Source organism: Oncorhynchus masou, unplaced genomic scaffold, assembly GCF_036934945.1.
Source record: "Oncorhynchus masou masou isolate Uvic2021 unplaced genomic scaffold, UVic_Omas_1.1 unplaced_scaffold_4079, whole genome shotgun sequence".
Classification (NCBI taxonomy): Eukaryota; Metazoa; Chordata; class Actinopteri; order Salmoniformes; family Salmonidae; genus Oncorhynchus; species Oncorhynchus masou.
This window is the reverse complement of record NW_027010479.1, coordinates 1-27,828: the sequence shown is the minus strand read 5'-3', so window position 1 is coordinate 27,828 and position 27,828 is coordinate 1. Positions and strand designations below refer to the sequence as shown.

The 27,828-nt window shown below is 45.4% G+C and overlaps 1 protein-coding gene across 1 annotated transcript; it reads left to right on the top strand.

The window, feature by feature from the left end:
- On the top strand, window positions 1–24,340 carry LOC135534881 (calcitonin gene-related peptide type 1 receptor-like). The gene is made up of 14 exons (XM_064961691.1): window positions 1–141; window positions 8,731–8,804; window positions 9,060–9,213; window positions 9,656–9,766; window positions 10,085–10,197; window positions 10,299–10,390; window positions 12,316–12,442; window positions 21,064–21,217; window positions 21,390–21,450; window positions 21,584–21,650; window positions 23,203–23,256; window positions 23,335–23,499; window positions 23,648–23,689; window positions 23,831–24,340. Exons 2-14 carry the CDS (start codon window positions 8,754–8,756, stop codon window positions 24,059–24,061), a joined length of 1,422 nt encoding a protein of 473 aa, XP_064817763.1. The 5' UTR covers window positions 1–141; window positions 8,731–8,753; the 3' UTR covers window positions 24,062–24,340.
- The last annotated feature ends 3,488 nt before the right edge of the window (window positions 24,341–27,828 follow it).

Genomic DNA, 27,828 nt, shown 5'->3' with positions numbered 1-27,828 from the left:
CTCTCCTCGCTTTTACCGTAGAGCACACTGGATTGAACCATTAGTGAACGGACAACCGGACTATTCGGGCTCTGGAAAAAGGTTCGGGAAAAGCAGAATTTGCTATTTTCTTTTCATTTGAAGGCTACATTTCTCTGTAAGGTAAGACACATTTTAATGAATTCCAGTCCAGCAGAATGACAAATTGGAATCATTTCTGGTATCTTTCTGGAATTGGTTCTGATTGGGTTTGGGTAGGCTATCAAGGTGGATCAGAATAAAACTGTCTACACAAATAGGCCTAATGATAATAAAGTGATAGTATATTGTTGATTGTTAAGATTGGGTCAAGAGCTAATAAAGCTTGTTCAACCATGCAGAGTTCCTCTGAAGAACAGTTGTTTCAAAATCACGGTTTACGTCCACTCCTACCCTGTTGCTGTTGTTGTTTTTGTTGTTGTTGTTATCTGCATTTTTATGTAAGAGGGACTTTGAAAATGATGAAATGCTAAGGGATAATATGGTTTAGATAGATAGGGCTGGCCATGGTGTGATGCAGCACGGCAGGAATATATGCACTTCTAGAAAGAAAACTTCACGAAAGGCAGGGAGACAATATGAACAAAGGAAATAACACATATCAACGGCTATATCCTTCACACACAAGGTGATACTATAGAAGTTTCATCGCTTTTCTACCAACTTGTCATCTTGTTATTTTAATGTTCTTTCTTTTGAGCATTACAATGCCACATATTGTCTGGTTGCGCAGCTTCACTGAGTTCTATGATGACATTGGTCCTTCTCAGGGTAATAGAACCTTCACTAACTGTTGTCAGGGAGATTCAGACAGTTTGGAGTATGTCTGGAAGCCACTTCGTGATGCCTGCTGAATGGCGCACACTGCCTGTTACGAAATAGTCTGGACTGCAGATGTCTGCTGGCTAACGTCTCATTGCCATGGTTACGTGGTTACTAAAGCACCATGGTCAGTCTAAACAGATTGATAGAAGGCTTTGGTTCTGACTTCAGAAGCAGCACCGTGTAAAATGTACACACATTGGTGATTGGTTTTGCTGCAGTTCGTTGATGTGAAAAGATTCCATTCCAAAGAGATGAGATGTGAGAGTACACACACACTGACAAAAGGTTTATCTTATTTCAATACTATACAGGTGCAGGCGGTGCTTGACTTGGGCAGGAGCTCACCGGCACCTCAACGTTTCTACTGCTTGAGCTCCTGTTCCATATAGAATATTAGCTCAAACGTGTTGTGGAGCTCCTGCTTCTAAATATCAACAGTACAGGCACCTATTTCAGTCCAAGTCAAGCACTGGTTGCAGGGCTGTAACAAAACGAGTGCAACAACACTTTCCTCTTCAGGTGTCTGAGCTACACAGTGGAATGGGCTTGGTGCCCCTGAAGGGCCCCTTTAAGAGAGAAAGCACTGTGTGGTGACTAGGGTTTTGGACAGTGGAAAGGTTTGGGTACATTTCCAGGGGTGTGTTGGAGAAGGACATAAGTTAAACAAACTGTCAGAGGGTTGACAAGTGCTTCCTGATTTAGGAGGGCTGGGATGGGGGCTACTGCCGGAAAGAGAAGGAGAGAGAGGATGGGGCTACTGCCGGAAAGAGAAGGAGAGGGGGGATGGGGCTACTGCCGGAAAGAGAAGGAGAGAGGGGATGGGGACTGCCGGAAAGAGAAGGAGAGGGGGATGGGGCTACTGCCGGAAAGAGAAGGAGAGAGAGGATGGGGCTACTGCTGGAAAGAGAAGGAGAGAGAGAGGATGGGGCTACTGCCGGAAAGAGAAGGAGAGGGGGAGAGGATGGGGCTAGAGCCGGAAGAGAGAGAGAGAGGATGGGGCTAGGAAAGAGAAGGAGAGAGGGGATGGGGCTACTGCCGGAAAGAGAAGGAGAGGGGGAGAAAGGATGGAGGGATAGAAAGAGAAGGGGAGAGGATGGGGAAGGAAAGAGAAGGGAGAGAGGATGGGGCTACTGCCGGAAAGAGAAGGAGAGAGAGGATGGGGGCCGGAAAGAGAAAGAGAGGATGGGGCTACTGCCGGAAAGAGAGGAGAGAGAGGATGGGGCTACTGCCGGAAAGAGAAGGAGAGAGAGGATGGGGCTACTGCCGGAAAGAGAAGGGAGGGGGAGAAAGAGAGAGAGGGATAGAGAGAGACAGGGAGAGGAGAAGGAGAGAGAGGATGGGGCTACTGCCGGAAAGAGAAGGAGAGGGGGAGAAAGAGGATGGGGATAGAAAGAGAAGGAGAGATGGGGACTGCCGGAAAAGAAGGAGAGAGAGGATGGGGCTACTGCCGGAAAGAGAAGGAGAGGAGGAGGGGGCCGGAAAGAGAAGGAGAGGGATGGGGACAGGGAGAAGAGAAGGAGAGAGAGGATGGGGCTACTGCCGGAAAGAGAAGGAGGAAGGAGACCTCCGGAAAGAGAAGGAGAGAGGGGAGGGGGTACTGGGAGAAAGAGAAGGAGAGGGGGATGGGGCTACTGCCGGAAAGAGAAGGAGAGGGGGATGGGGCTACTGCCGGAAAGAGAAGGAGAGGGGGATGGGGCTACTGCCGGAAAAGAGAGGGAGAGGGGGGAGAGAAGAGAGACCTTTGGGAAAGGTTGGAAAGAGAAGGAGAGGGGGGGATCAAGCCGGAAAGTTCTGAGAGAGGGGATGGGGCTACTGCCGGAAAGAGAAGGAGAAGGAGAAGGGAGAGGGGGATGGGGCTACCCCGGAAAGAGAAGGAGAGGGGGATGGGGCTACTGCCGGAAAGAGAAGGAGAGGGGGGAGAAAGAGAGAGAGGGATGAGAGAGAAGGGGAGAGGATGGGGCTACTGCCGGAAAGAGAAGGAGAGGGGGGATGGGGAAACCCTGAGAAGGAGAGGGGGGCCTCCTACTGCCGGAAAGAGAAGGAGGAAAGAGAAGGAGAGGGGGGATGGGGCTACTGCCGGAAAGAGAAGGAGAGGGGGATGGGGCTACTGCCGGAAAGAGAAGGAGAGAGAGGATGGGGCTACTGCCGGAAAGAGAAGGAGAGGGGGATGGGGCTACCGGAAAGAGAAGGAGAGAGAGGATGGGTAATTCTGCTTGGAAAGAGAAGGAGAGAAGGGGATTTGGCTATTGCCGGAAAGAGAAGGATGGTTTAATGGGGCTACATGCCGGAAAGAGAAGGAGAGAGCTCTGGTTTTTACTGCCGGAAAGAGAAGGAGAGGGGGATTAATATCCAGAAAGAGAAGGGAGTTTGAGTAGGAGATCCCTGTGGATTTAGAATAAATATTTGGGGCATTGACCAAGTGAGAGAAGGAGAATGGATGGGGCTAAGCCGGAAAGAGAAGGAGAGGGAGGATGGAAATAATGACGGAAAGAGAAGGAGAGGGGGGATGGGGCTACTGCCGGAAAGAGAAGGAGAGGAGAGGATGGGGCTACTGCCGGAAAGAGAAGGAGAGAGAGGATGGGGCTACTGCCGGAAAGAGAAGGAGAGCAGGATTGGGGCTACTGCCGGAAAGAGAAGGAGAGAAAGGATGGGGCTAACTGCCGGAAAGAGAAGGAGAAGAGGATGGGCTTTAATACTGCCGGAAAGAGAAGGAAGGGGGATGGGGCTAGGGAAAGAGAAGGAGAGATGCTGGGGCTACTGCCGGAAAGAGAAGGAGAGGGGGGATGGGGCCTTTACTGCGGAAAGAGAAGGAGAGGGGGGAGGGGGAGTTTTGCCCGGAAAGAGAAGGAGAGGGGGAGGGGGCTAAAGCCGAAAGAGAAGGAGACAGAGGATGGGGCTACTGCCGGAAAGAGAAGGAGAAGGATGGGGCTACTGCGGAAAGAGAAGGAGGGGGGGAGGGGGCTACTGCCGGAAAGAGAGGAGAGGGGGATGGGGCTACTGCCGGAAAAGAAGGAAGATTTTGGGGCTACTGCCGGAAAGAGAAGAGAGAGGGGGAGGGGGCTACCGGAAAGAGAAGGAGAGGGGGATGGGGCTACCGCCGGAAAGAGAAGGAGAGAGAAGGAGAGGGGGAGGGGGCTGTCCGGAAAGAGAAGTTCCAGGGGATGGGGCTACTGCCGGAAAGAGAAGGAAAGGGGGATGGGGGCGGAAAGAGAACTGGGGGATGGGGCTTCCGGAAAGAGAAAGGTCATTGGGCTCTGCCGGAAAGAGAAGGAGGGGGGGATGGGGCTGACTGCCGGAAAGTCAGGAGAGAGGGATGGGGCTACTGCTGGAAGCTTTTGAAGGGGGATGCTACTGCCGGAAAGAGAAACAAGAGGATCTTTGCCGGAAATTGGAGAGGGGGATGGGGGCTACTGCCGGAAAGAGAAGGAGAGAGAGGATGGGGCTACTGCCGGAAAGAGAAGGAGAGAGAGGATGGGGCTACTTGCCGGAAAGAGAAGGAGAGGGGGATGGGCTGTTTTGAAAGAGAAGCCTCAGGGGGAGGGGGCTACTTCCGGAAATGAGAGGGGGAGGGGGCATGCCGAAAGAGCAGAAGGGGGCTGAATGCCGGAAAGAGAAGGAAGGGGGATCTTCCATCTGGAAAGAGAAGGAGAGACCATAACACAGGACCAGAGAGGAGATGAGGATGGGGCAAACTGGGGAAATCAGGGGGTGCTGTACTTCCGGAAAGAGAAGGAGAGGGGGGGAGGTTTACGGAAATTGAGAATGGGGCTACTGCCGGAAAGAGAATTGATTGGGGCTACTGCCGGAAAGAGAACTTGGTCTTTGGAAAGAGAAGGAGAGGGGGATGCTATTTGAAAGAGAAGGAGAGGGGGGGAGGGGGCTACTGCCGGAAAGAGAGAGGGGGATGGGGCTACTGCCGAAAGAGTGGTTTAGGGGGGGGGGCTCTTGTCTGGAAAGACTGTTGGAGAAGGATGGGGCTACTCCGGAAAGAGAAGGAGAGGAGAGGATGGGGTTCACCAGGGATGGGGCTATTCTGTCATCCAAAGAGTTGTTTTAGGATGGGGCTTGCCGGAAAGCCTTTTGGTTTGGAAAGAGAACCAGGGGGTGGGGCTACTGACCGGAAAGAGAAGGAGAGGGGGGGAGAAAGAGAGAGAATGTCACCAGAATAAGAGAGGATGGGGCTTGGCCAAGAGTGTGGAGAGGGGGCTCTCTTTGAGACAGGGGTTTGTTTTGAAATGTCATCCAGGATGGGGCTTGGGGAAAGAGAAGAATGAGGGGGGCATGAAGACTTCATGTTGATTGGAAAGAGAGTCCAGGATGGGGCTTTGCCGGAAAGCCAAGGATCAGAGGGGGGAGAAAGAGAGAGAGACAGGATCTTTCATCTCTTATTTTAAATGAGAGGATGGGGTTACTGCCGGAAAGAGAAGGTCAGGGGGAGAAAGGAGGAAGGGATAGACTGAGCAGGGGAGGAGAATCAGTTTGGGCCCTTAAAATGGAGGTCCAATGAGAAGGGATAAGAGTGACTTGAAATCAAGAGAGGAGATCTTTCATCCTGAGAAAATTATAAATGAAGAGAACTTGAGGAGAAGGATGACAGGAGCTACTGCCGGAAAGAGAACAGGAGGGAGAGAGAGAGAGGGATTTCCAAGAGACAGGGAGAGGAGAAGGAGATAGCAGGATGGTAGGTCACATATAAACATGTGGTTCTCAAGCTCTTCCTCCGTTCCATGAATGTCCATTCATTTGGTACTGTAGAACCTTTGACTGTTACCGACTCAAGCCTTCATGTTATGACCCGTAAAGCTGGAGAGGAAACCCTGACATCTCTCTCAGGCCCCTCCCTGCTGTTCCTCCCTGGTGCTTCAGGAAGGGCACAAGGTTATCATGGTTGGGCCTGCTGATTCTGCTTGGCTTCAGGAATAAGAAGTGCTTTTGTCTTATTGCCAAGCTGATGGTTTAAACCTGACGCTGCATGTTTGGGGAACGACCAGGAGCTCTGTTTTTGTTTTAGAAAAGATAGCTAATGCATTAATATCCACGGTGGGAGTCTGAGTAGCCCAGATCCCTGTGGATTTATATAAATATTTGGACATTGACCAAGTGATTATCATTTTGGCTCCTTACACCACAGATGGATTTGGAAGGAAACACCATATTGGAGTTGAAATAAATGACATTGAAATTAAATTAGGAATGTGAGGTCAAAGTGCAGACTTTCAGCTTTAATTTGAGGGTATTTACCTCCAAATCAGGTGAACGGTGTAGAAATGACAGCACTTTTTATACGTGACCCCCAATTTTAGGGGCTCAAAGTCATTGGACAAACTAACATAATCATAAATTAAATTGTGAGTTTAAAAAATATTTTAGTCAATAACTGCCTGAAGTGGACCCATAGACATCACCAGATGCTGGGTTTCTTCTTGACTCCGTCAGGGCAGCTGTCTTCAGTTCCTGCTTGTTGGGGCATTAGTTGGTTTTGCCTTCTCAAGTGGTGACATGCTGAACCAGGTCAGGTGATTGACTTGGCCATTGCAGCAACTTTTTGCCTTGAAAAAGCATCGTGTTGGGGGGACATTAACCATACCCAGGGTCATTGTCCATCTGCACTGTGAAGCAGACGTCCTGAGTTTTCAGCATTTCAACTGAATCTGAATACAAGGGAACCAATTCCATTGGCAGCCATATATGACCATAACACCCCCTCCACCATGCTTCACAGATGAGGTGGTATACTTCGGATCATGATGGTTCCCCCTTCTGCATACTCTTCTCTTTCCAGCCGTCTGGTACAAGTTGATATTTGTCTCATCTGTCCATAGGATGTTGTTCCAGAACATACAGGTTTTCTTAGATGTTATTTGGCAAACCCTTTTTAATCTGGTCTTCCTGTTTTTCAGCTTGCCAAGAATCTTGTGCTAAATTCTGTATTTACTCTGGTGAAGTTTTCTCTTGATTGTTGACTTTGACACAGATACACCTACCTCCTGTGGTTGATCTGGACAACTGTTGTGAAGGGTTTCTTTTCACCAGGGAAATAATTATTCTGTCATCCATCACAGTTGTTTTCCGTGGTCTTCCGGGCCTTTTGGTGTTCCTGAGCTCACCAGTGTGTTCTTTCTTTTTCAGAATGTACCAAATAGTTGATTTGGCCACACCTCATGTTTTTGCTCTCTCTCTGATGGGTTTGTATTTGAAATGTCAGCCTCATAATGGCTTGCTTCACTGGCAGTGACAGACTTCATGTTGATGGTTAACAGCAACAGAGTCCAAATGCAAATGCCACACTTGAAATCAACTCTAGATCTTTCAAATTACTTAACTTGTGAGGGAGTGTACACAGCTAGCCATGGAACAGCTGAGCAGCCAATTTCCAATGACTTTTGGGCCCTTAAAATGGGGTCACATATAAACAGTGCTGTAATTTACACCATTCACCTGATTTGGAGGTAAATACCCTCAAATTAAAGCTGAAAATCTGCCCTTTCAGGTTATATTCATGAATTGATTTCAACTTTGGTTGACAGTTAAAATAATAATAACTTGGTCAATGTCCGAATAGTTCTGGACCTGAATGTATGTGATACGCTTGATTTATATTACCCAGTCGAAATGTTCTTAGGTTTACGGGTAGTATATTTGTCAGTTGGTGCTGTTCCCTTCACAGATGCTATTGGGCTGCACCTCCATGTGTGTTTTATTATTTAGGAAAGGATCAAAGGGACCGGTTCTGGGTTCACCTGTGTGATTGATCTTCATCACATCAACACGTGTCTCTTTAATGCTTTCAAACAAAAACAAGTGTATTTGGAAATAGACTCAGACCTGTTTACTGACATGGATGTGATAGGGTAGTTGTAGTTCTATGTCAGTGGTGACATAACCAGGGGTGCAACTTTGGACAGAAGTGTGTGAGGGGGGACATTAATATTTTTTACGCATGGGCCTCCAGACCGTTGCCTGTTTTGTATCACATTCCAACGGTAAAACTGACAAAAATGTTTCAGAATGTATGGGGGGCATGTCCTCCTTGTCCCAGTGAAAGTTGCACCCCTGGACTAACATTCATATTTCATTTTACCTTTATTTTACTAGTCAAGTCAGTTAAGACAAATTCTTATTTTCAATGACGGCCTAGGAACAGTGGGTTAACTGCCTGTTCAGGGGCAGAACGACAGATTTGTACTTTGTCAGCTTGGGGACAGACCTGCAACCTGTCGATTACTAGTCCAACGCTCAAACCACAGGACCCTGTAATTGAGAATGTACCTGATAACCTGTAATTAATGTATCATATGAGTGACATAGCGTTCAATCATGAATGGCTCATCTAGATCAATCTATAAAGGTCTTCTTGAAAAAACTTGTTTTTAGTGTATCATGACTGTGATCTGTCTCTCCTCTTCTCCCTGTTTCTCTCAGAGACCGATAGGGGACAGCAGTCTTGGCTCTGAGCCATAGATGTCTTGGCTATCTGTTCCTCCAGGACTTCCACCGTTCACAGACCTGCTGACCTGTCTCTATCTCTCCTCCAGGACCCGTTGACAGACCTGCTGACCTGTCTCTATCTCTCCTCCAGGACCCGTTGACAGACCTGCTGACCTGTCTCTATCTCTCCTCCAGGACCCGTTGACAGACCTGCTGACCTGTCTCTATCTCTCCTCCAGGACCCGTTGACAGACCTGCTGACCTGTCTCTATCTCTCCTCCAGGACCCGTTGACAGACCTGCTGACCTGTCTCTATCTCTCCTCCAGGACCCGTTGACAGACCTGCTGACCTGTCTCTATCTCTCCTCCAGGACCCGTTGACAGACCTGCTGACCTGTCTCTATCTCTCCTCCAGGACCCGTTGACAGACCTGCTGACCTGTCTCTATCTCTCCTCCAGGACCCGTTGACAGCAGAGCCAGGATGGATGCTCACGGCATATTCTCACTTCTGTTGCTGTGTTCTGTCACTGAGGTAATATACTCACCCAAGTTGTGAAGTCATTTACCCTTTGTCCTCGATATGCCTTTTATAAACTCACTGTGGCATGCAGAGTGAATATGGTTGCTCTTGAAAGTCGTAAAAACATGATCATAACTCATATTTAACTCTCAAATCCACACTTTCACTCTCTTGATTTGGTTTGATACTCTAAAATACTCTATGATCATCTCCTTACCTGTCCGTGAGTGTATCGTTTCCTCTGAGTGTTAGCCATTTTTTTCACAGCTGTGCGTGTTGGCGAGCCTTGAGGGGAATGACTCCCAGCAGCACCATACCCAGAACGTCTACCACGACATCGGTGTCACCAGGAACACCATAGTCACTGCTCAGTTTGAGTGCTATCAGAAGATCATGAAAAACGACAAACACAACAAAATAGGTAAGGGTCCCTTACGGGTGGTGTGGTGCAGGTTGTAATGGGGTAGCTCATTTGTTCAATTTCAATCTTATGATTTGCATGGTAGAGTATTTTACTCTTAGCATATTCAATTTGAATTTGAAATAATCTTCAGTCTTAACTGAAATGGTCCTAACCCCAGTGAATAGCACCTTCTAAGGAACTGACCTCCTAGTTTCAGTTTCAACTTAAAAGTTTGCTTAAAGGGATACTTCCGGATTTTGGCTAAACCTATTTCCCTAGAGTCAGATGAACTTGTGGATGCCATTATTATGTGTGCAGTATGAAGGAAGTTAGAGGTAGCTTTGCGAACCAATGCTAACTAGCGTTAGCGCGATGACTATGGGTATCTGCTAGCATGCTCATTGACAAAATCCCGAAGTATCCCTTTAAACTGCCTGTGTTGTTGTGTCCCTTCACTCAGGGCCAGTTTGTAACAGGACGTGGGATGGCTGGCTGTGCTGGGAGGACACAGAGGCAGGCTTCACTACAAACCAACACTGTCCAGACTACTTCCAAGACTTTGACACAGCAGGTCTGTATTTTGCAATCTGGCTGGTCTCTCCAACCCAACGACATTGAACAGAGATTATTGTATGACTGTATAAGGTAATGTACGAGTCAGCCTGGCTATTCTCTGTTAGGCTTTTAGAGAAATGTCCTTTGCTGTTTTCAACATTCATTTTAGTATGGATAAAGGGATGAAAGTTATTCTCATGAATGGATATCATTCTTTTTTAATTAATGCTGTGTTGATTGCTGAAACGAGCAAGTGTCACACCTGTCCACTCTTTTGTTGACTCACGTTGGTTGATGCACTACATCACTCACCTTCTGTTTCTCCAATCACCAGAAATGGCGTCCAAAGTGTGCAGTGAAACGGGTAATTGGTTTCTACACCCGGAGAGCAACAGGACATGGACAAACTACACCAAATGTACGGCATACACCAGTGCAGGAAGAGTGGTAAGACACGTGACCTTTTGATAAACTTTTTAATGTAGTTGTGTTGTTGTGGATATTATATTGTAATGCATGTTAGGTTGACATGGTTTATTCTTTCTCAGACAGCGATGAATCTCTACTACCTGGTTCTGATTGGACATGGACTGTCGCTAACGTCATTGTTCTTCTCATTGGGAATATTTTTCCATTTCAAGTAAGTTACTCTGTTAGCCCATAAGTATGCTCCTGTTTTATATTTGATTTTATTAACCTTTATTTTAACATGGTGTCATATTGAGACCAAGTGTCTTTTTCAAATGAGCCCTGCACAATATAAACACACATCAACACAAAACCCAATAAAATACAAAATTACAAAACATGATCATTAAAAAACTAACAAAATCTTCACTTAGAGCATTCCCCACTACTGTTTTAAATTATATAGAAATACACTGCTCAAAAAAATAAAGGGAACACTTAAACAGCACAATGCAACTCCAAGTCAATCACACTTCTGTGAAATCAAACTGTCCACTAAGGAAGCAACACTGATTGACAATAAATTTCACATGCTGTTGTGCAAATGGAATAGACAACAGGTGGAAATTATAGGCAATTAGCAAGAGACGGAGTCTACAACCCACACAAGTGGCTCAGGTAGTGCAGCTCATCCAGGATGGCACATCAATGCGAGCTGTGGCAAGAAGGTTTGCTGTGTCTGTCAGCGTAGTGTCCAGAGCATGGAGGCACTACCAGGAGACAGGCCAGTACATCAGGAGACGTGGAGGATGCCGTAGGAGGGTAACAACCCAGCAGCAGGACCGCTACCTCCGCCTTTGTGCAAGGAGGAGCAGGAGGAGCACTGCCAGAGCCCTGCAAAATGACCTCCAGCAGGCCACAAATGTGCACGTGTCTGCTCAAACGGTCAGAAACAGACTGCATGAGGGTGGTATGAGGGCCCGACGTCCACAGGTGGGGGTTGTGCTTACAGCCCAACACCGTGCAGGACGTTTGGCATTTGCCAGAGAACATCAAGATTGGCAAATTCGCCACTGGTGCCCTGTGCTCTTCACAGATGAAAGCAGGTTCACACTGAGCACGTGACAAACGTGACAGAGTCTGGAGACGCCGTGGAGAACGTTCTGCTGCCTGCAACATCCTCCAGCATGACTGGTTTGGCGGTGGGTCAGTCATGGTGTGGGGTGGCATTTCTTTGGGGGTCGCACAGCCCTCCATGTGCTCGCTAGAGGTAACCTGACTGCCATTAGGTACCGAGATGAGATCCTCAGACCCCTTGTGAGACCATATGCTGGTGCGGTTGGCCCTGGGTTCCTCCTAATGCAAGACAATGCTAGACCTCATGTGGCTGGAATGTGTCAACAGTTCCTGCAAGAGGAAGGCATTGATGCTATGGACTGGCCCGCCAGTTCCCCAGACCTGAATCCAATTGAGCACATCTGGGACATCATGTCGCTCCATCCACCAACGCCACGTTGCACCACAAACTGTCCAGGAGTTGGCGGATGCTTTAGTCCAGGTCTGGGAGGAGATCCCTCAGGAGACCATCCGCCACCTCATCAGGAGCATGCCCAGGGGTTGTAGGGAGGTCATACAGGCACGTGGAGGCCACACACACTACTGAGCCTCATTTTGACTTGTTTTAAGGACATTACATCAAAGTTGGATCAGCCTGAAGTGTGGTTTTCCACTTTAATTTTGAGTGTGACTCCAAATCCAGAACTCCATGGGTTGATAAATTTGATTTCCATTGATAATTTGTGTGTGATTTTGTTGTCAACACATTCAACTATGTAAAGAAAAAAGTATTTAATAAGAATATTTCATTCATTCAGATCTAGGATGTGTTATTTTAGTGTTATTTTTTTTTTTTGAGCAGTGTATATAGAAATATGGTGTTTTTCTTACTTTAAATTGAATAATTGAATAATTTTCTGTGGAAAGAAGGAGGAAAAACTCATTCATACTGGCCTACTCAAAAGGAGGCATTAACGTCATAAATTATGTTGGGAGAATGTATTTATAAGGAGTTGTAGGGAGTTTAACTCGATAAAGATAGTACATTAATCCCATTCCATTGTTGTCCATTCAAGGATATTTTCTTTCTTTCCCTACCAGGAGTCTAAGCTGCCAGAGGATAACGCTCCACAAAAACCTATTTTTTTCATTTGTGTTGAACTCGGTCATCACCATCATCTGGTTGACAGCGGTAGCTAACAACCAGGGACTAGTGCAGAGCAACCCTGTGAGTATGATGACTAACAACCAGGGACTAGTACAACCCTGTGAGTATGATGACTAACAACCAGGGACTAGTACAACCCTGTCAGTATGATGACTAACAACCAGGGACTAGTACAACCCTGTCAGTATGATGACTAACAACCAGGGACTAGTACAACCCTGTCAGTATGATGACTAACAACCAGGGACTAGTACAACCCTGTCAGTATGATGACTAACAACCAGGGACTAGTACAACCCTGTCAGTATGATGACTAACAACCAGGGACTAGTACAACCCTGTCAGTATGATGACTAACAACCAACTGTCAATATGATGACTAACAACCAGGACTAGTACAACCCTGTCAGTATGATGACTAACAACCAGGGACTAGTACAACCCTGTCAGTATGATGACTAACAACCAGGGACTAGTACAACCCTGTCAGTATGATGACTAACAACCAGGGACTAGTACAGTACAACCCTGTCAGTATGATGACTAACAACCAGTATGATGAGGGACTAGTACAGTACAACCCTGTCAGTATGATGACTAACAACCAGGGACTAGTACAACCCTGTCAGTATGATGACTAACAACCAGGGACTAGTACAGTACAACCCTGTCAGTATGATGACTAACAACCAAGGACTAGTACAACCCTGTCCGTATGATGACTAACAACCAGGGACTAGTACAACCCTGTCAGTATGATGACTAACAACCAGGGACTAGTACAGTACAACCCTGTCAGTATGATGACTAACAACCAGGGACTAGTACAACCCTGTCAGTATGATGACTAACAACCAGGGACTAGTACAGTACAACCCTGTCAGTATGATGACTAACAACCAGGGGACTAGTTGAGCTGATGACTAACAACCAGGGACAACCCTGTCAGTATGTTGACTAACAACCAAGGACTAGTACAGTACAACCCTGTCAGTATGATGACTAACAACCAGGGACTAGTACAGTACAACCCTGTCAGTATGATGACTAACAACCAGGGACTAGTACAACCCTGTCAGTATGATGACTAACAACCAGGGACTAGTACAGTACAACCCTGTCAGTATGATGACTAACAACCAGGGACTAGTACAGTACAACCCTGTCAGTATGATGACTAACAACCAGGGACTAGTACAACCCTGTCAGTATATGATGACTAGTACAACCCTGTCAGTATGATGACTAGGACAGGTTATGATGACTAACAACCAGGGGACTCATACAACCCTGTCAGTATGATGACTAACAACCAGGGACTAGTACAACCCTGTCAGTATGATGTATGAGGGACTGACAAGGGTACAGTAAACCCTGTCAGTATGTTGACTAACAACCAGGGCAGTACAACCCAGTATGTGACTAACAACCAGGGACTAGTACAGTACAACCCTGTCAGTATGATGACTAACAACCAGGGACTAGTACAACCCTGTCAGTATGATGACTAACAACCAAGGACTAGTACAACCCTGTCAGTATGATGACTAACAACCAGGGACTAGTACAACCCTGTCAGTATGATGACTAACAACCAGGGACTAGTACAACCCTGGTATGATGACTACCAACCAAAGTACAACCCTAAAAAGTATGATGATCAAAAAAAACAACCAGGGACTAGTACAGTACAACCCTGTCAGTATGATGACTAACAACCAGGGACTAGTACAACCCTGTCAGTATGATGACTAACAACCAGGGACTAGTACAGTACAACCCTGTCAGTATGATGACTAACAACCAGGGACTAGTACAACCCTGTCAGTATGATGACTAACAACCAGGGACTAGTACAGTACAACCCTGTCAGTATGATGACTAACAACCAGGGACTAGTACAGTACAACCCTGTGAGTATGATGACTAACAACCAGGGACTAGTACAACCCTGTCCGTATGATGACTAACAACCAAGGACTAGTACAGTACAACCCTGTCAGTATGATGACTAACAACCAGGGACTAGTACAACCCTGTCAGTATGATGACTAACAACCAGGGACTAGTACAACCCTGTCAAATATGATGACTAACAACCAAGGACTAGTACAGACTACAACCCTAGTCTGTCAGTATGATGACTAACAACCAAGGACTAGTACAGTACAACCCTGTCAGTATGATGACTAACAACCAGGGACTAGTACAGTACAACCCTGTCAGTATGATGACTAACAACCAGGGACTAGTACAACCCTGTCAGTATGATGACTAACAACCAGGGACTAGTACAGTACAACCCTGTCAGTATGATGACTAACAACCAGGACTAGTACAACCCTGTCAGTATGATGACTAACAACCAGGGACTAGTACAGTACAACCCTGTCAGTATGTTGACTAACAACCAGGGACTAGTACAGTACAACCCTGTCAATATGATGACTACCAACCAGGGACTAGTACAACCCTGTCAGTATGATGACTAACAACCAAGGACTAGTACAGTACAACAGTATGATGACCTGTACAGTATGATGACTAACAACCAGGGACTAGTACAACCCTGTCAGTATGTTGACTAACAACCAAGGACTAGTACAGTACAACCCTGTCAGTATGATGACTAACAACCAAGGACTAGTACAGTACAACCCTGACAGTATGATGACTAACAACCAGGGACTAGTACAACCCTGTCAGTATGTTGACTAACAACCAAGGACTAGTACAGTACAACCCTGTCAGTATGATGACTAACAACCAAGGACTAGTACAGTACAACCCTGACAGTATGATGACTAACAACCAGGGACTAGTACAACCCTGTCAGTATGTTGACTAACAACCAAGGACTAGTACAGTACAACCCTGTCAGTATGATGACTAACAACCAGGGACTAGTACAGTACAACCCTGTCAGTATGTTGACTAACAACCAAGGACTAGTACAGTACAACCCTGTCAGTATGATGACTAACAACCAGGGACTAGTACAACCCTGTCAGTATGATGACTAACAACCAGGGACTAGTACAGTACAACCCTGTCAGTATGATGACTAACAACCAGGGACTAGTACAACCCTGTCAGTATGATACCAACCAGGGACTAGTACCTGTAGTGATGTTAGTACAAGCGTTGGACTCATCAGGTATGATGAGTTCAAACCCCAGGACTGACAAGGTACAAACCTGTCGTTCTGCCCCTGAACAGGCAGTTAACCCACTGTTCCCAGGCCGTCATTGAAAATAAGAATTTGTTCTTAACTGACTTGCCTGGTTAAATCAGTAAAAAAATGATGAAAACAACCAAGGACTAGTACAGTACAACCCTGTCAGTATGATGACTAACAACCAGGGACTAGTACAACCCTGTCAATATGATGACTAACAACCAGGGACTAGTACAACCCTGTCAGTATGATGACTAACAACCAAGCACTAGTACAGTACAACCCTGTCTGTATGATGACTAACAACCAAGGACTAGTACAGTACAACCCTGTCAGTATGATGACTAACAACCAGGGACTAATACAGTACAACCCTGTGAGTATGATGACTAACAACCAGGGACTAGTACAACCCTGTCAGTATGATGACTAACAACCAGGGACTAGTACAACCCTGTCAATATGATGACTACCAACCAGGGACTAGTACAACCCTGTCCGTATGATGACTAACAACCAAGGACTAGTACAGTACAACCCTGTCAGTATGATGACTAACAACCAGGGACTAGTACAACCCTGTCAGTATGATGACTAACAACCAGGGACTAGTACAGTACAACCCTGTGAGTATGATGACTAACAACCAAGGACTAGTACAGTACAACCCTGTCAGTATGATGACTAACAACCAGGGACTAGTACAACCCTGTCAGTATGATGACTAACAACCAGGGACTAGTACAACCCTGTCAGTATGATGACTAACAACCAGGGACTAGTACAGTACAACCCTGTGAGTATGATGACTAACAACCAGGGACTAGTACAACCCTGTCAGTATGATGACTAGCCTAGTGGTTAGACCCTGCAGTTGACTAACAATAACCGAAAGGTTGTGAGTTCAACCCCAGTATGATGACTGACAAGGGGTACAAACCTGTCAGTATGCCCCTGAACAGGCAGTAACATGTTCCCACCCTGTCAGTATGATGACTAACAACCAGGGTTAGTACATCAGTATGATGACTACCAAAAAACAACCCTGTCAGTATGATGACTAAAAAACAACCAGGGACTAGTACAACCCTGTCAGTATGATGACTAACAACCAGGGACTAGTACAACCCTGTCAGTATGATGACTAACAACCAGGGACTAGTACAGTACAACCCTGTCAGTATGATGACTAACAACCAGGGACTAGTACAGTACAACCCTGTCAGTATGATGACTAACAACCAGGGACTAGTACAGTACAACCCTGTCAGTATGATGACTAACAACCAGGGACTAGTACAGTACAACCCTGTCAGTATGATGACTAACAACCAGGGACTAGTACAGTACAACCCTGTCAGTATGATGACTAACAACCAGGGACTAGTACAGTACAACCCTGTCAGTATGATGACTAACAACCAGGGACTAGTACAGTACAACCCTGTCAGTATGATGACTAACAACTAGGGACTAGTACAGTACAACCCTGTCAGTATGATGACTAACAACCAGGGACTAGTACAACCCTGTCAGTATGCAAAGCAACACTAATTATACTGTACATGTACAGTACCAGTCAAAGGTTTGGACTAGAGGTCGACCGATTATGATTTTTCAACGCCGATACCAATACTGATTATTGGAGGACCAAAAAAGCCGATGCCGATTAATCGGACGATTTGTATTTATTTATTTGTAATAATGACAATTACAACAATACTGAATGAACACTTATTTTAACTTAATATAATACATCAATAAAATCAATTTAGCCTCAAGTAAATAATGAAACATGTTCAATTTGGTTTAAATAAGGCAAAAACAAAGTGTTGGAGAAGAAAGTACAAGTGCAATATGTGCTATGTAAGAAAGCTAACGTTAACGTTCCTTGCTCAGAACATGAGAACATATGAAAGCTGGTGGTTCCTTTTAACATGAGTCTTCAATATTCCCAGGTAAGAAGTTTTAGGTTGTAGTTATTATAGGAATTATAGGACTATTTCCCTCTATACCATTTGTATTTAATTAACCTTTGACTATTAGATGTTCTTATAGGCACTTTAGTATTGCCAGTGTAACAGTATAGCTTCCGTCCCTCTCCTCGCTCCTCCCTGGGCTCGAACCAGCAACACAACGACAACAGCCACCATCGAAGCAGAATTACCCATGCAGAGCAAGGGGAACAACTACTAGAACTACACTATTAGCGCACGCTAACTAGCTAGCCATTTCACTTCAGTTAGACCAGCCTCATCTCGGGAATTGATAGGCTTGAAGTCATAAACAGCTAACAGTTAACTACACATGGTTGATGATATTACTAGATATTCTCTAGCGTGTCCTGTGTTGCATATAATCTGCCTACCACCGCTCAGTCAGATACTTAGATACTTGTATGCTTGTATGCTCAGTCAGATTATATGCAACACAGGACACGCTAGAGAATATCTAGTAATATCATCAACCATGTGTAGTTAACTAGTGATTATGATTGATTGTTTTTATAAGATAACTTTAATGCTAGCTAGCAACTTACCTTGGCTTACTGCATTCGCGTAACAGGCAGTCTCCTTGTGGAGTGCAACGAGAGAGAGGCAGGTTGTTATTGCGTTGGACTAGTTAACTGTAAGCTTGCAAGATTGGATCCCCCGAGCTGACAAGGTGAAAATCTGTTGTTTTGCCCCTGAACAAGGCAGTTAACCCACCGTTCCTAGGCCGTCATTGAAAATAAGAACGTGTTCTTAACTGACTTGCCTAGTTAAATAAAGGTATATATATATATATATATATATATATATATATATATACAATACAGCCTTGCGAAAGTATTCGGCCCCCTTGAACTTTGCGACCTTTTGCCACATTTCAGGCTTCAAACATAAAGATATAAAACTGTATTTTTTGTGAAGAATCAACAACAAGTGGGACACAATCATGAAGTGGAACGACATTTATTGGATATTTCAAACGTTTGTAACAAATCAAAAACTGAAAAATTGGGCGTGCAAAATTATTCAGCCCCCTTAAGTTAATACTTTGTAGCACCACCTTTTGCTGCGATTACAGCTGTAAGTCGCTTGGGGTATGTCTCTATCAGTTTTGCACATCGAGAGACTGACATTTTTTCCCATTCCTCCTTGCAAAACAGCTCGAGCTCAGTGAGGTTGGATGGAGAGCATTTGTGAACAGCAGTTCTTTCCACAGATTCTCGATTGGATTCAGGTCTGGACTTTGATTTGGCCATTCTAACACCTGGATATGTTTATTTTTGAACCATTCCATTGTAGATTTTGCTTTATGTTTTGGATCACTGTCTTGTTGGAAGACAAATCTCCGTCCCAGTCTCAGGTCTTTTGCAGACTCCATCAGGGTTTCTTCCAGAATGGTCCTGTATTTGGTTCCATCCATCTTCCCATCAATTTTAACCATCTTCCCTGTCCCTGCTGAAGAAAAGCAGGCCCAAACCATGATGCTGCCACCACCATGTTTGACAGTGGGTATGGTGTGTTCAGGGTGATGAGCTGTGTTGCTTTTACGCCAAACATAACGTTTTGCATTGTTGCCAAAAAGTTCAATTTTGGTTTCATCTGACCAGAGCACCTTCTTCCACATGTTTGGTGTTTCTCCCAGGTGGCTTGTGGCAAACTTTAAATGACACTTTTTATGGATATCTTTAAGAAATGGCTTTCTTCTTGCCACTCTTCCATAAAGGCCAGATTTGTGCAATATACGACTGATTGTTGTCCTATGGACAGAGTCTCCCACCTCAGCTGTAGATCTCTGCAGTTCATCCAGAGTGATCATGGGCCTCTTGGCTGTATCTCTGATCAGTCTTCTCCTTGTATGAGCTGAAAGTTTAGAGGGACGGCCAGGTCTTGGTAGATTTGCAGTGGTCTGATACTCCTTCCATTTTAATATCGCTTGCACAGTGCTCCTTGGGATGTTTAAAGCTTGGGAAATCTTTTTGTATCCAAATCCGGCTTTAAACTTCTTCACAACAGTATCTCGGACCTGCCTGGTGTGTTCCTTGTTCTTCATGATGCTCTCTGCGCTTTTAACGGACCTCTGAGACTATCACAGTGCAGGTGCATTTATACGGAGACTTGATTTCACACAGGTGGATTGTATTTATCATCATTAGTCATTTAGGTCAACATTGGATCATTCAGAGATCCTCACTGAACTTCTGGAGAGAGTTTGCTGCACTGAAAGTAAAGGGGCTGAATAATTTTGCACGCCCAATTTTTCAGTTTTTGATTTGTTAAAAAAGTTTGAAATATCCAATAAATGTCGTTCCACTTCATGATTGTGTCCCACTTGTTGTTGATTCTTCACAAAAAAATACAGTTTTATATCTTTATGTTTGAAGCCTGAAATACCCGAATACTTTCGCAAGGCACTGTATTTTTTCATCTGCAAATCGGCGCCCAAAAATACAGTTTTCCAATTGTTATGAAAACTTGATATCGGCCCTAATTAATCGGCCATTCCGATTAATCGGTCAACCTCTAGTTTGGACACACTTACTTATTGGCCTAGAAGGCCAGCATCCCAGAATCGTTCTCTTCACGGTTGGCGTTGAGACTGGTGTTTTGCAGGTACTATTTATTGAAGCTGCCAGTTGAGGATTTGTGAGGCGTCTGTTTCTCAAACTAGATACTCTAATGTACTTGTCCTCTTGCTCAGTTGTGCACCTGGGCCTCCCACTCCTCTTTCTATTCTGGTTAGAGCCATTTTGCACTGTTCTGTGAAGGGATTAGTACACAGCATTGTACGAGATCTTCAGTTTCTTGGCAATTCCTCACATGGAAGAGCCTTCATTTCTCAGAACAAGAATGGACTGACGAGTTTCAGAAGAAAGGTCTTTGTTTCTAGCCATTTTGAGCCTGTAATCGAACCCACAAATGCTGATGCTCCAGATACTCAACGAGTCTAAAGAAGGCCAGTTTTATTGCTGCCTTAATCAGCACAACAGTTTTCAGCTGTGCAAACGTAATTGAAAAAGGGTTTTCTAATGATCAATTAGCCTTTTAAAATTATAGACTTGGATTAGCTAATACAACGTGCCATTGGAACACAGGAGTGATGGTTGCTGATAATGGGCCTCTGTAGGTCTATGAAGATATTCCATAAATAATCAGCCGTTTCCAGCTACAATAGTCATTTACAACATTAACAATGTCTACACTGTATTTCTGATCAATTTGAGGTTATTTTAATGGACAAAGAAATGTGCTTTTCTTTCAAAAACAAGGCCATTTCTAAGTAACCCCAAACGTTTGAACAGTAGTGTATATTAAAGGTGTAAATATATTAAAGGTTTATTTATTAACGTTCCCAACCTGTTTCACAAGAACATAATTAACTTAGGATGTAAATAATGAGCAAAGCATTTCCAAGCTCAGTAGACAAAAATGTCTACTCAACCATAGATTGTTGGTTGACTCTGACAGGGGATATTCCAAGCTGATACTAGTTCTGCTTCCCCATCCCCCACCAGGTGAGCTGTAAGGTGATCATGTTTATTCACCTGTACCTGTTTGGCTGTAACTACTTCTGGATGCTGTGTGAGGGCATCTACTTGCACACACTCATCGTCGTGGCTGTGTTCGCCGAGAAACAACACCTCATGTGGTACTACCTGCTTGGATGGGGTACGTGAAGTTACGACAAAACTATTAACTAATGAAACAATTCACTAACTATTACACGATTAAACAACGCTTGCCTTTTTAAGGGACGTTTCTAGAGGTTCATTTCATGTTGAATTACAGTTGTTTGTCCATTATGTCATCCATTAAAATCAATTGTTGAATAATCTCCCAGGATTTCCACTCATACCTGCATTGATACATGCAATAGCACGAAGCTACTACTACAATGATAAGTAAGTATTTTGATATCTTTCTCTCTGGTCTTTGATACGTATGCCTTTCTCTGCCACATACAGTAATTCATGGATAAGCCATGTTGTCCACATGAGTCAAATATCTCTTGGCATCTCCCTCTCTCCTCCACAGTTGTTGGATCAGCTCAAACACTTCCCTCCTCTACATTATCCATGGTCCCATCTGTGCTGCCCTGCTGGTGAGCTCTTCTTTAAGACACAATTCCAAGTACATTAACGTTTATGACCATCCCTGTTCTTCCCCTTGTGTGATCACTGTAAACATAACAGTCATCAACCTCAGGTCTCCTTTATACTCTGGGTGGGTGGGATTTTAAGTACATTTACTTTGGACATAATGTACATGTGTCTGGCTGGACTCATTGGACACATTGGCTTATTTCCAAAATATCTATTTCTAACTCTCTCTCTCTCTCTCTCTGTCTCTCTGTCTCTCTCTGTCTCTCTGTCTCTTCTCCCCCTCCCTCTCTCCTACCCCCTTCTCTCCCCCTCCTCCTCCTCTCTCTGTCTCTCTCTGTCTCTCTCTGTCTCTATGTCTCTTCTCCCCCTCCCTCTCTCCTAACCCCTTCTCTATCCCTCCCTCCCCCTCTCTCTCTCTGTCTCTCTGTCTCTTCTCCCCCTCCCTCTCTCCTACCCCCTTCTCTCCCCCTCCCCCTCCTCTCTCTGTCTCTCTCTGTCTCTCTGTCTCTTCTCCCTCCTCCCTCTCTCCACCCCCTTCTCTCCCCCTCCTCCTCCTCTCTCTGTCTCTCTCTGTCTCTGTCTCTTCTCCCCCTCCTCTCTCCTACCCCCTTCTCTCCCCCTCTCTCTCTGTCTCTCTCTGTCTCTCTGTCTCTTCTCCCCTCCCTCTCCTACCCCCTTCTCTATCCCTCCCCTCCCCCTCTCTCTGTCTCTCTCTGTCTCTCTGTCTCTTCTCCCCTCCCTCTCTCCTACCCCCTTCTCTATTCCTCCCCCTCCTCTCTCTGTCTCTCTGTCTCTCTGTCTCTTCTCCCCTCCCTCTCTCCTACCCCCTTCTCTATCCCTCTCCCTCTCTCTGTCTCTCTCTGTCTCTCTGTCTCTTCTCCCCTCCCTCTCTCCCTACCCCCTTCTCTATCCCTCCCCCTCCTCTCTCTGTCTCTCTGTCTCTCTGTCTCTTCTCCCCCTCCCTCTCTCCTACCCCCTTCTCTATCTCTCCCCCTCCTCTCTCTGTCTCTCTGTCTCTCTGTCTCTTCTCCCCCTCCCTCTCTCCTACCCCCTTCTCTCCCCCTCCTCCTCCTCTCTCTGTCTCTCTCTGTCTCTCTGTCTCTTCTCCCCCTCCCTCTCTCCTACCCCCTTCTCTATCCTCCCCTCCTCTCTGTCTCTCCCTCCTCCCCCTCTCTCCTACCCCCCTTCTCTCCCTCCTCCTCCTCCTCTCTCTGTCTCTCTGTCTCTCTGTCTCTTTCCCCCTCCCCTCCTACCCCCTTCTCTCCCCTCCTCCTCCTCTCTCTGTCTCTCTCTTTGTCTCTCTGTCTCTTCTCCGCCTCCCTCTCTCCCCCCCTTTCTCCCCCTCCTCCTCCTCTCTCTGTCTCTCTGTCTCTCTCTCTTCTCCCCCTCCCTCTCTCCTACCCCCTTCTCTCCCCCTCCTCCTCCTCTCTCTCTCTGTCTCTCTGTCTCTTCTCCCCCTCCCTCTCTCCTACCCCCTTCCTCCCCCTTCTCCTCCTCTCCTCCTCCTCCTCTCTCCTACCCCCTTCTCTCCCCTCCTCCTCCTCTCTCCAGGTGAATCTTTTCTTCCTGTTAAACATTGTGCGTGTCCTCATCACCAAACTGAAGGTAATCCACCAACAAGCAGAAGATCATTTCCTCTATTTGTAGTAACAAGTGGACTAATAAAGTTGTATTGTATTCTAGGTGACCCATCAAGCTGAATCTAGCCTCTACATGAAGGCTGTGAGAGCCACCCTGATCCTCGTCCCTCTCCTGGGCATCCAGTTTGTCTTGTTCCCCTACAAACCCCAGGGACGCTTCGCCTTGGAGATCTACGACTATATTATGAACATCCTCATGCACTACCAGGTAGGTCAACTCTAGAACATTCTAAATTTCTAGAACCCTAGAGACCTTCTAGAACTTCTAAGTCAACTCTAGAAGTTAAGTTAGAGTAGTGTCCCAAGCTGGTTAGTGTTATCTTCTTTGTGTTGAAGTATCCTGTTTCTATCCTCAGGGTCTCCTGGTTGCCACCATCTTCTGCTTCTTCAATGGGGAGGTAAGACTTCAGCGGGATATTACGTCAATTCTGAACTAACTCTCCGTCAGAAAGCTGAGCTGATGCAACCATAATTACTTTGATAAGGTATCACGTTGAAGCAATGTAAACTGTTGTCCGATGGGACTTTCTTTCTTCCAGGTCCAAGGTGTTTTGCGAAGGCACTGGAACCAGCAGAGGATCCAGTTTGGCAGTAACTTTGCCCACGCAGATGTCTTCCGCTCAGCCTCATACGTGGCGTCATCCCTGACGGAGGTGCATCGCTGCTACAGCATCGACGGGCACACCGAACACATGAACGGCAAGAACAGCTACCACGACGTGGAGACGGTGACACCCACCATACTCCGGTCGGACAACCCGTTTGCCTGAGACTGAAGGTGGGAAGTCGCGGGTCTTGGGTCTGTACAGTTACACAGTGGCAGTTCAACTTTCAGTTGAAATGGCTGCAGACAATTTGGAACTCTTTTCCCACCATATTCTAGAACATTTTCTCAAACTTCTTGGCAGTCGCCTTCACAGCAATTGGATGATGGTGAAAAAGTACATGAACGTTTATAGGGGGCACTACTCAGCCTCTTGATCTGGTCAATACAGTTACCTTCAACTGATCCACTTTAACTTCACGAGGACGGAATAGGCACTTAACTAGAGACAGAGATGGACACTACCTACACTACCTTAAGGGTTTTAGTGTAAGGAATGGACACTACCTACACTACCTTAAGGGTTTTAGTGTAAGGAATGGACACTACCTACACTACCTTAAGGGTTTTAGTGTAAGGAATGGACACTACCTACTTAAGGGTTTTAGTGTAAGGAATGGACACTACCTTAAGGGTTTTAGTGTAAGGAATGGACACTACACTGCCTTAAGGGTTTTAGTGTAAGGAATACACTACCTTAAGGGTTTTAGTGTAAGGAATCAATCTTGCCGTTTCATCCTGTGGACTGAAGGGCCTACGACTGTACAACAACCTCTGACCCAAGAGCCTGAGACTCTACAACAACTTCTGACCCAAGAGCCTGAGACTCTACAACAACCTCTGACCCAAGAGGAGTACAGTGCAATGAACTTGTTGGGCCTTCTGGTGATATAATTACTTCCATTCTGTAAAGGACAAAGGAAACCTAATGTATATGGACCTTAAGCACTGGATTATGTATTAAGATTGGCAGGCTCTTTATGGCTCTCTTTATGACAAGACAAGTAACTAAACGGCACAGTGGATTTATTTTGATACAGTGTACAGTTACAATTGTTTTATTTTACAGCAATTAGCATTGAATGTGTTATCATGTGTTGTTCTCTGTGGTTTGAATTTGCATGGTCATTGATGGCTACTTATTTATAACTATGTTACATTAGTACAAGATGGACCACCCATTAGAATGTTAATTTCCTGTCAGTGTATTACCCTGTCCAGCGGTCTTCTCCCTTCTGTCTAGACTAGGGTTTAGTCCCTCTGTGGGAGTTTATGTCTGGCACATAAAATGACCTTGGTTTTGCCTCAGTTTTATCTGTCATAGTTGAATGTATGTAAGTCTTGTTTAAGTATATAAGTATTTTTTTTTTTCATAGAGTTGCTTCATATCCAAATGCTGGAGAGAATTCTGCTCACACGTGGATACTTAATGTGGAGGGAGAGAGAGGGTGAGGGAGAGAGAGAGGGGGAGGGAGAGGGAGGCAGAGAGGGGGAGGAGAGAGGGAGAGAGAGAGAGGGAAGGGAGAGAGGAGGGAGAGGGGGAGGGGGAGGGGAGAGAGAGGGGGAGAGAGAGAGAGGGAGAGGGAGAGAGAGGGAGAGAGAGGGGGGGAGAGAGAGGGGGAGGGAGAGAGAGGGAGAGAGAGGAGGGGGAGAGAGAGGGAGCGTGTGAGAGAGGGAGAGGGAGAGGGGGGAGGGAGAGAGAGGGAGAGGGAGGCAGAGAGTGGGGTGAAGAGCGGGAGAAAGAGAGAGAGACGGGGAGAGAATGAGACAGAGAGGAGAGAGAGAGAGAGAGAAGGGAGGGAGAGAGAGGGAGAGAGAATGAGAAGGAGAGAGAGAGTGAGAAGGGAGGGAGAGAGAGGGGGAGAGAGAATGAGACGGAGAGAGAGAGAGTGAGAAGGGAGGGAGAGAGAGGGGGAGAGAGTGAGAAGGAGGCAGAGAGGGGGAGAGAGACAGGGAGCGAGAGAGAGAGAGAGAGAGAGCGAGAGAGAGAGAGAGAGAGAGAGAGAAGGACAAAGTGTTTGTGTTTCCTGTATATTTCAATATGTATGTCTATGGATATGCCAATATATGTTCAAGGAGGAGTCTGTAGGGTATTTATGTTTCTCACTACTCAAGTGAGTTACCTATCAACTATGAGTTACCTATCAACCGTGAGTTACCTATCAACCGTGGTATGTCATGTGGATTTTGTCAGCACTGTTTTCATGAACTTTGTTGTAGTATTGTATACCTTGATATTGTAGAGCTGTTGTTCTGTTTTCATTATACATGATAACTGATGGCTGGGTCTGACATGTATTATGGATGGTCTCTGAACTCATTGTAATGTTCATTTGGTCTTTGGTAGTCAGGGGGACAGGATATAGAATTCAGAACAAACTGTTCTGTGTTCCACTCATTTCCGAGTTTTACTTAGGAACTGTCACACCCTGACCATAGTTTATTTGTATGTTTCTATGTTTTGGTTGGTCAGGTGTGATCTGAGTGGGCATTCTATGTTGGATGTCTTGTTTGTCTAGTTCTATGTCTGGCCTGATATGGTTCTCAATCAGAGGCAGGTGTTAGTCATTGTCTCTGATTGGGAACCATATTTAGGTAGCCTGGGTTTCACTGTGTGTTTGTGGGTGATTGTTCCTGTCTCTGTGTTTGTTGCACCAGATAGGGCTGTTTCGGTTTTCCACGTTTGTTGTTTTGTTCGTGTTTCAGCTTCATTAAAGATGTATCTAACTAACCACGTTGCATTTTGGTCCGATCCTTGTTCCACCTCTTCGTCAGAGGAGGAGTTAGAAGAAACTCGTTACAGGAACGCTTCAGGCATGTTTCTCTGTTCTTCTATGAATCTAATGTTTTTCCTTGCGCTGAGTGTTGACATTGTACAGGTGCCAAACTGTTTATTTTTTATTGTGGAGAATGCTGTACTGAATGTTTGTGAAGTGTAATGCAAACGTCGCTTTGACACTTCTGGTTTGTGTTATTCTGTACTGAGTTGTGAAACCAACACTGATGGGCCGTGGTGTACGCAGTGTACACACACACACACGCACACACACACACATGCACATACACACACACTCACACTCACTCACTCACTCACACACACACACATACTCTAAAACATACACACATACTCTAAAACATACACACACACTCTAAAACATACACACAGATGAGACATACAGTACACAGTCCTAGACTGTTGGTCCATAGTGGTAGTGTATCAAAACTGTCTGTGTGGTCTAAGCAATTTGTAGCCTGGCTTCAAATCATTCTCCTCTTAAATTAAGTCAATGGTCATTTCAGCTTCAAGCAACATGTGTGGTTTTGTTTTATTGGACATGATGCATGTCTGTTTTATCATCTGTGCTTTGAACAAATCTTTCTATTGCATGAAATTAGTATTGATTGCTACACTACAAACACTCCTATTTGTATTGATTCATATGAGATCTAGAATCCCCTGTATGAAAGCTGTTACAAGTTAATACAAGTGTTATAAGCATACAGGAGAGAAAAGTAATTTCCATCAGTAGGGAACTTCAATATCTTCAAATAATTCATGCCGGGAAAACACCAAAGTGCTGAAATGAACCGTAATGATTTGTGGAAATCTAAATTCTAGACATCTGCTTTTTGTTTAAAGCAAATTTGGGATTACTTTGAAAAATACTTAATGATTAAGTTCCCTGAGGCATAACCTCCCAGCTAACCTATTTTAACATCTGCTATGCATATTTCTTGGTCAAATTAAGTTGCATGTTTGATTTTCTCGTCCCATTATGAGAACCAACAGAGCTCAGAGGATATGCATTACTGGAAAACATTAGCCATCAATACTATGCTATATATACTGTTTCCCATAATAATGACCAATGTCTGTGAGAAAGGCATCTTGTTGACCAATGTCCCTGAGAAAGCCATCTTGTTGATCAATGT

Bases quoted from the DNA above. Each gene is read 5' to 3' on its own strand.
- LOC135534881 (XM_064961691.1), top strand. From the start codon at position 8,754: ATGGATGCTCACGGCATATTCTCACTTCTGTTGCTGTGTTCTGTCACT. The intron at 21,218-21,389 runs GTACGTGAAGTT...ATAATCTCCCAG, and splicing joins GTACTACCTGCTTGGATGGG to GATTTCCACTCATACCTGCA. The intron at 23,690-23,830 runs GTAAGACTTCAG...TCTTTCTTCCAG, and splicing joins TCTGCTTCTTCAATGGGGAG to GTCCAAGGTGTTTTGCGAAG.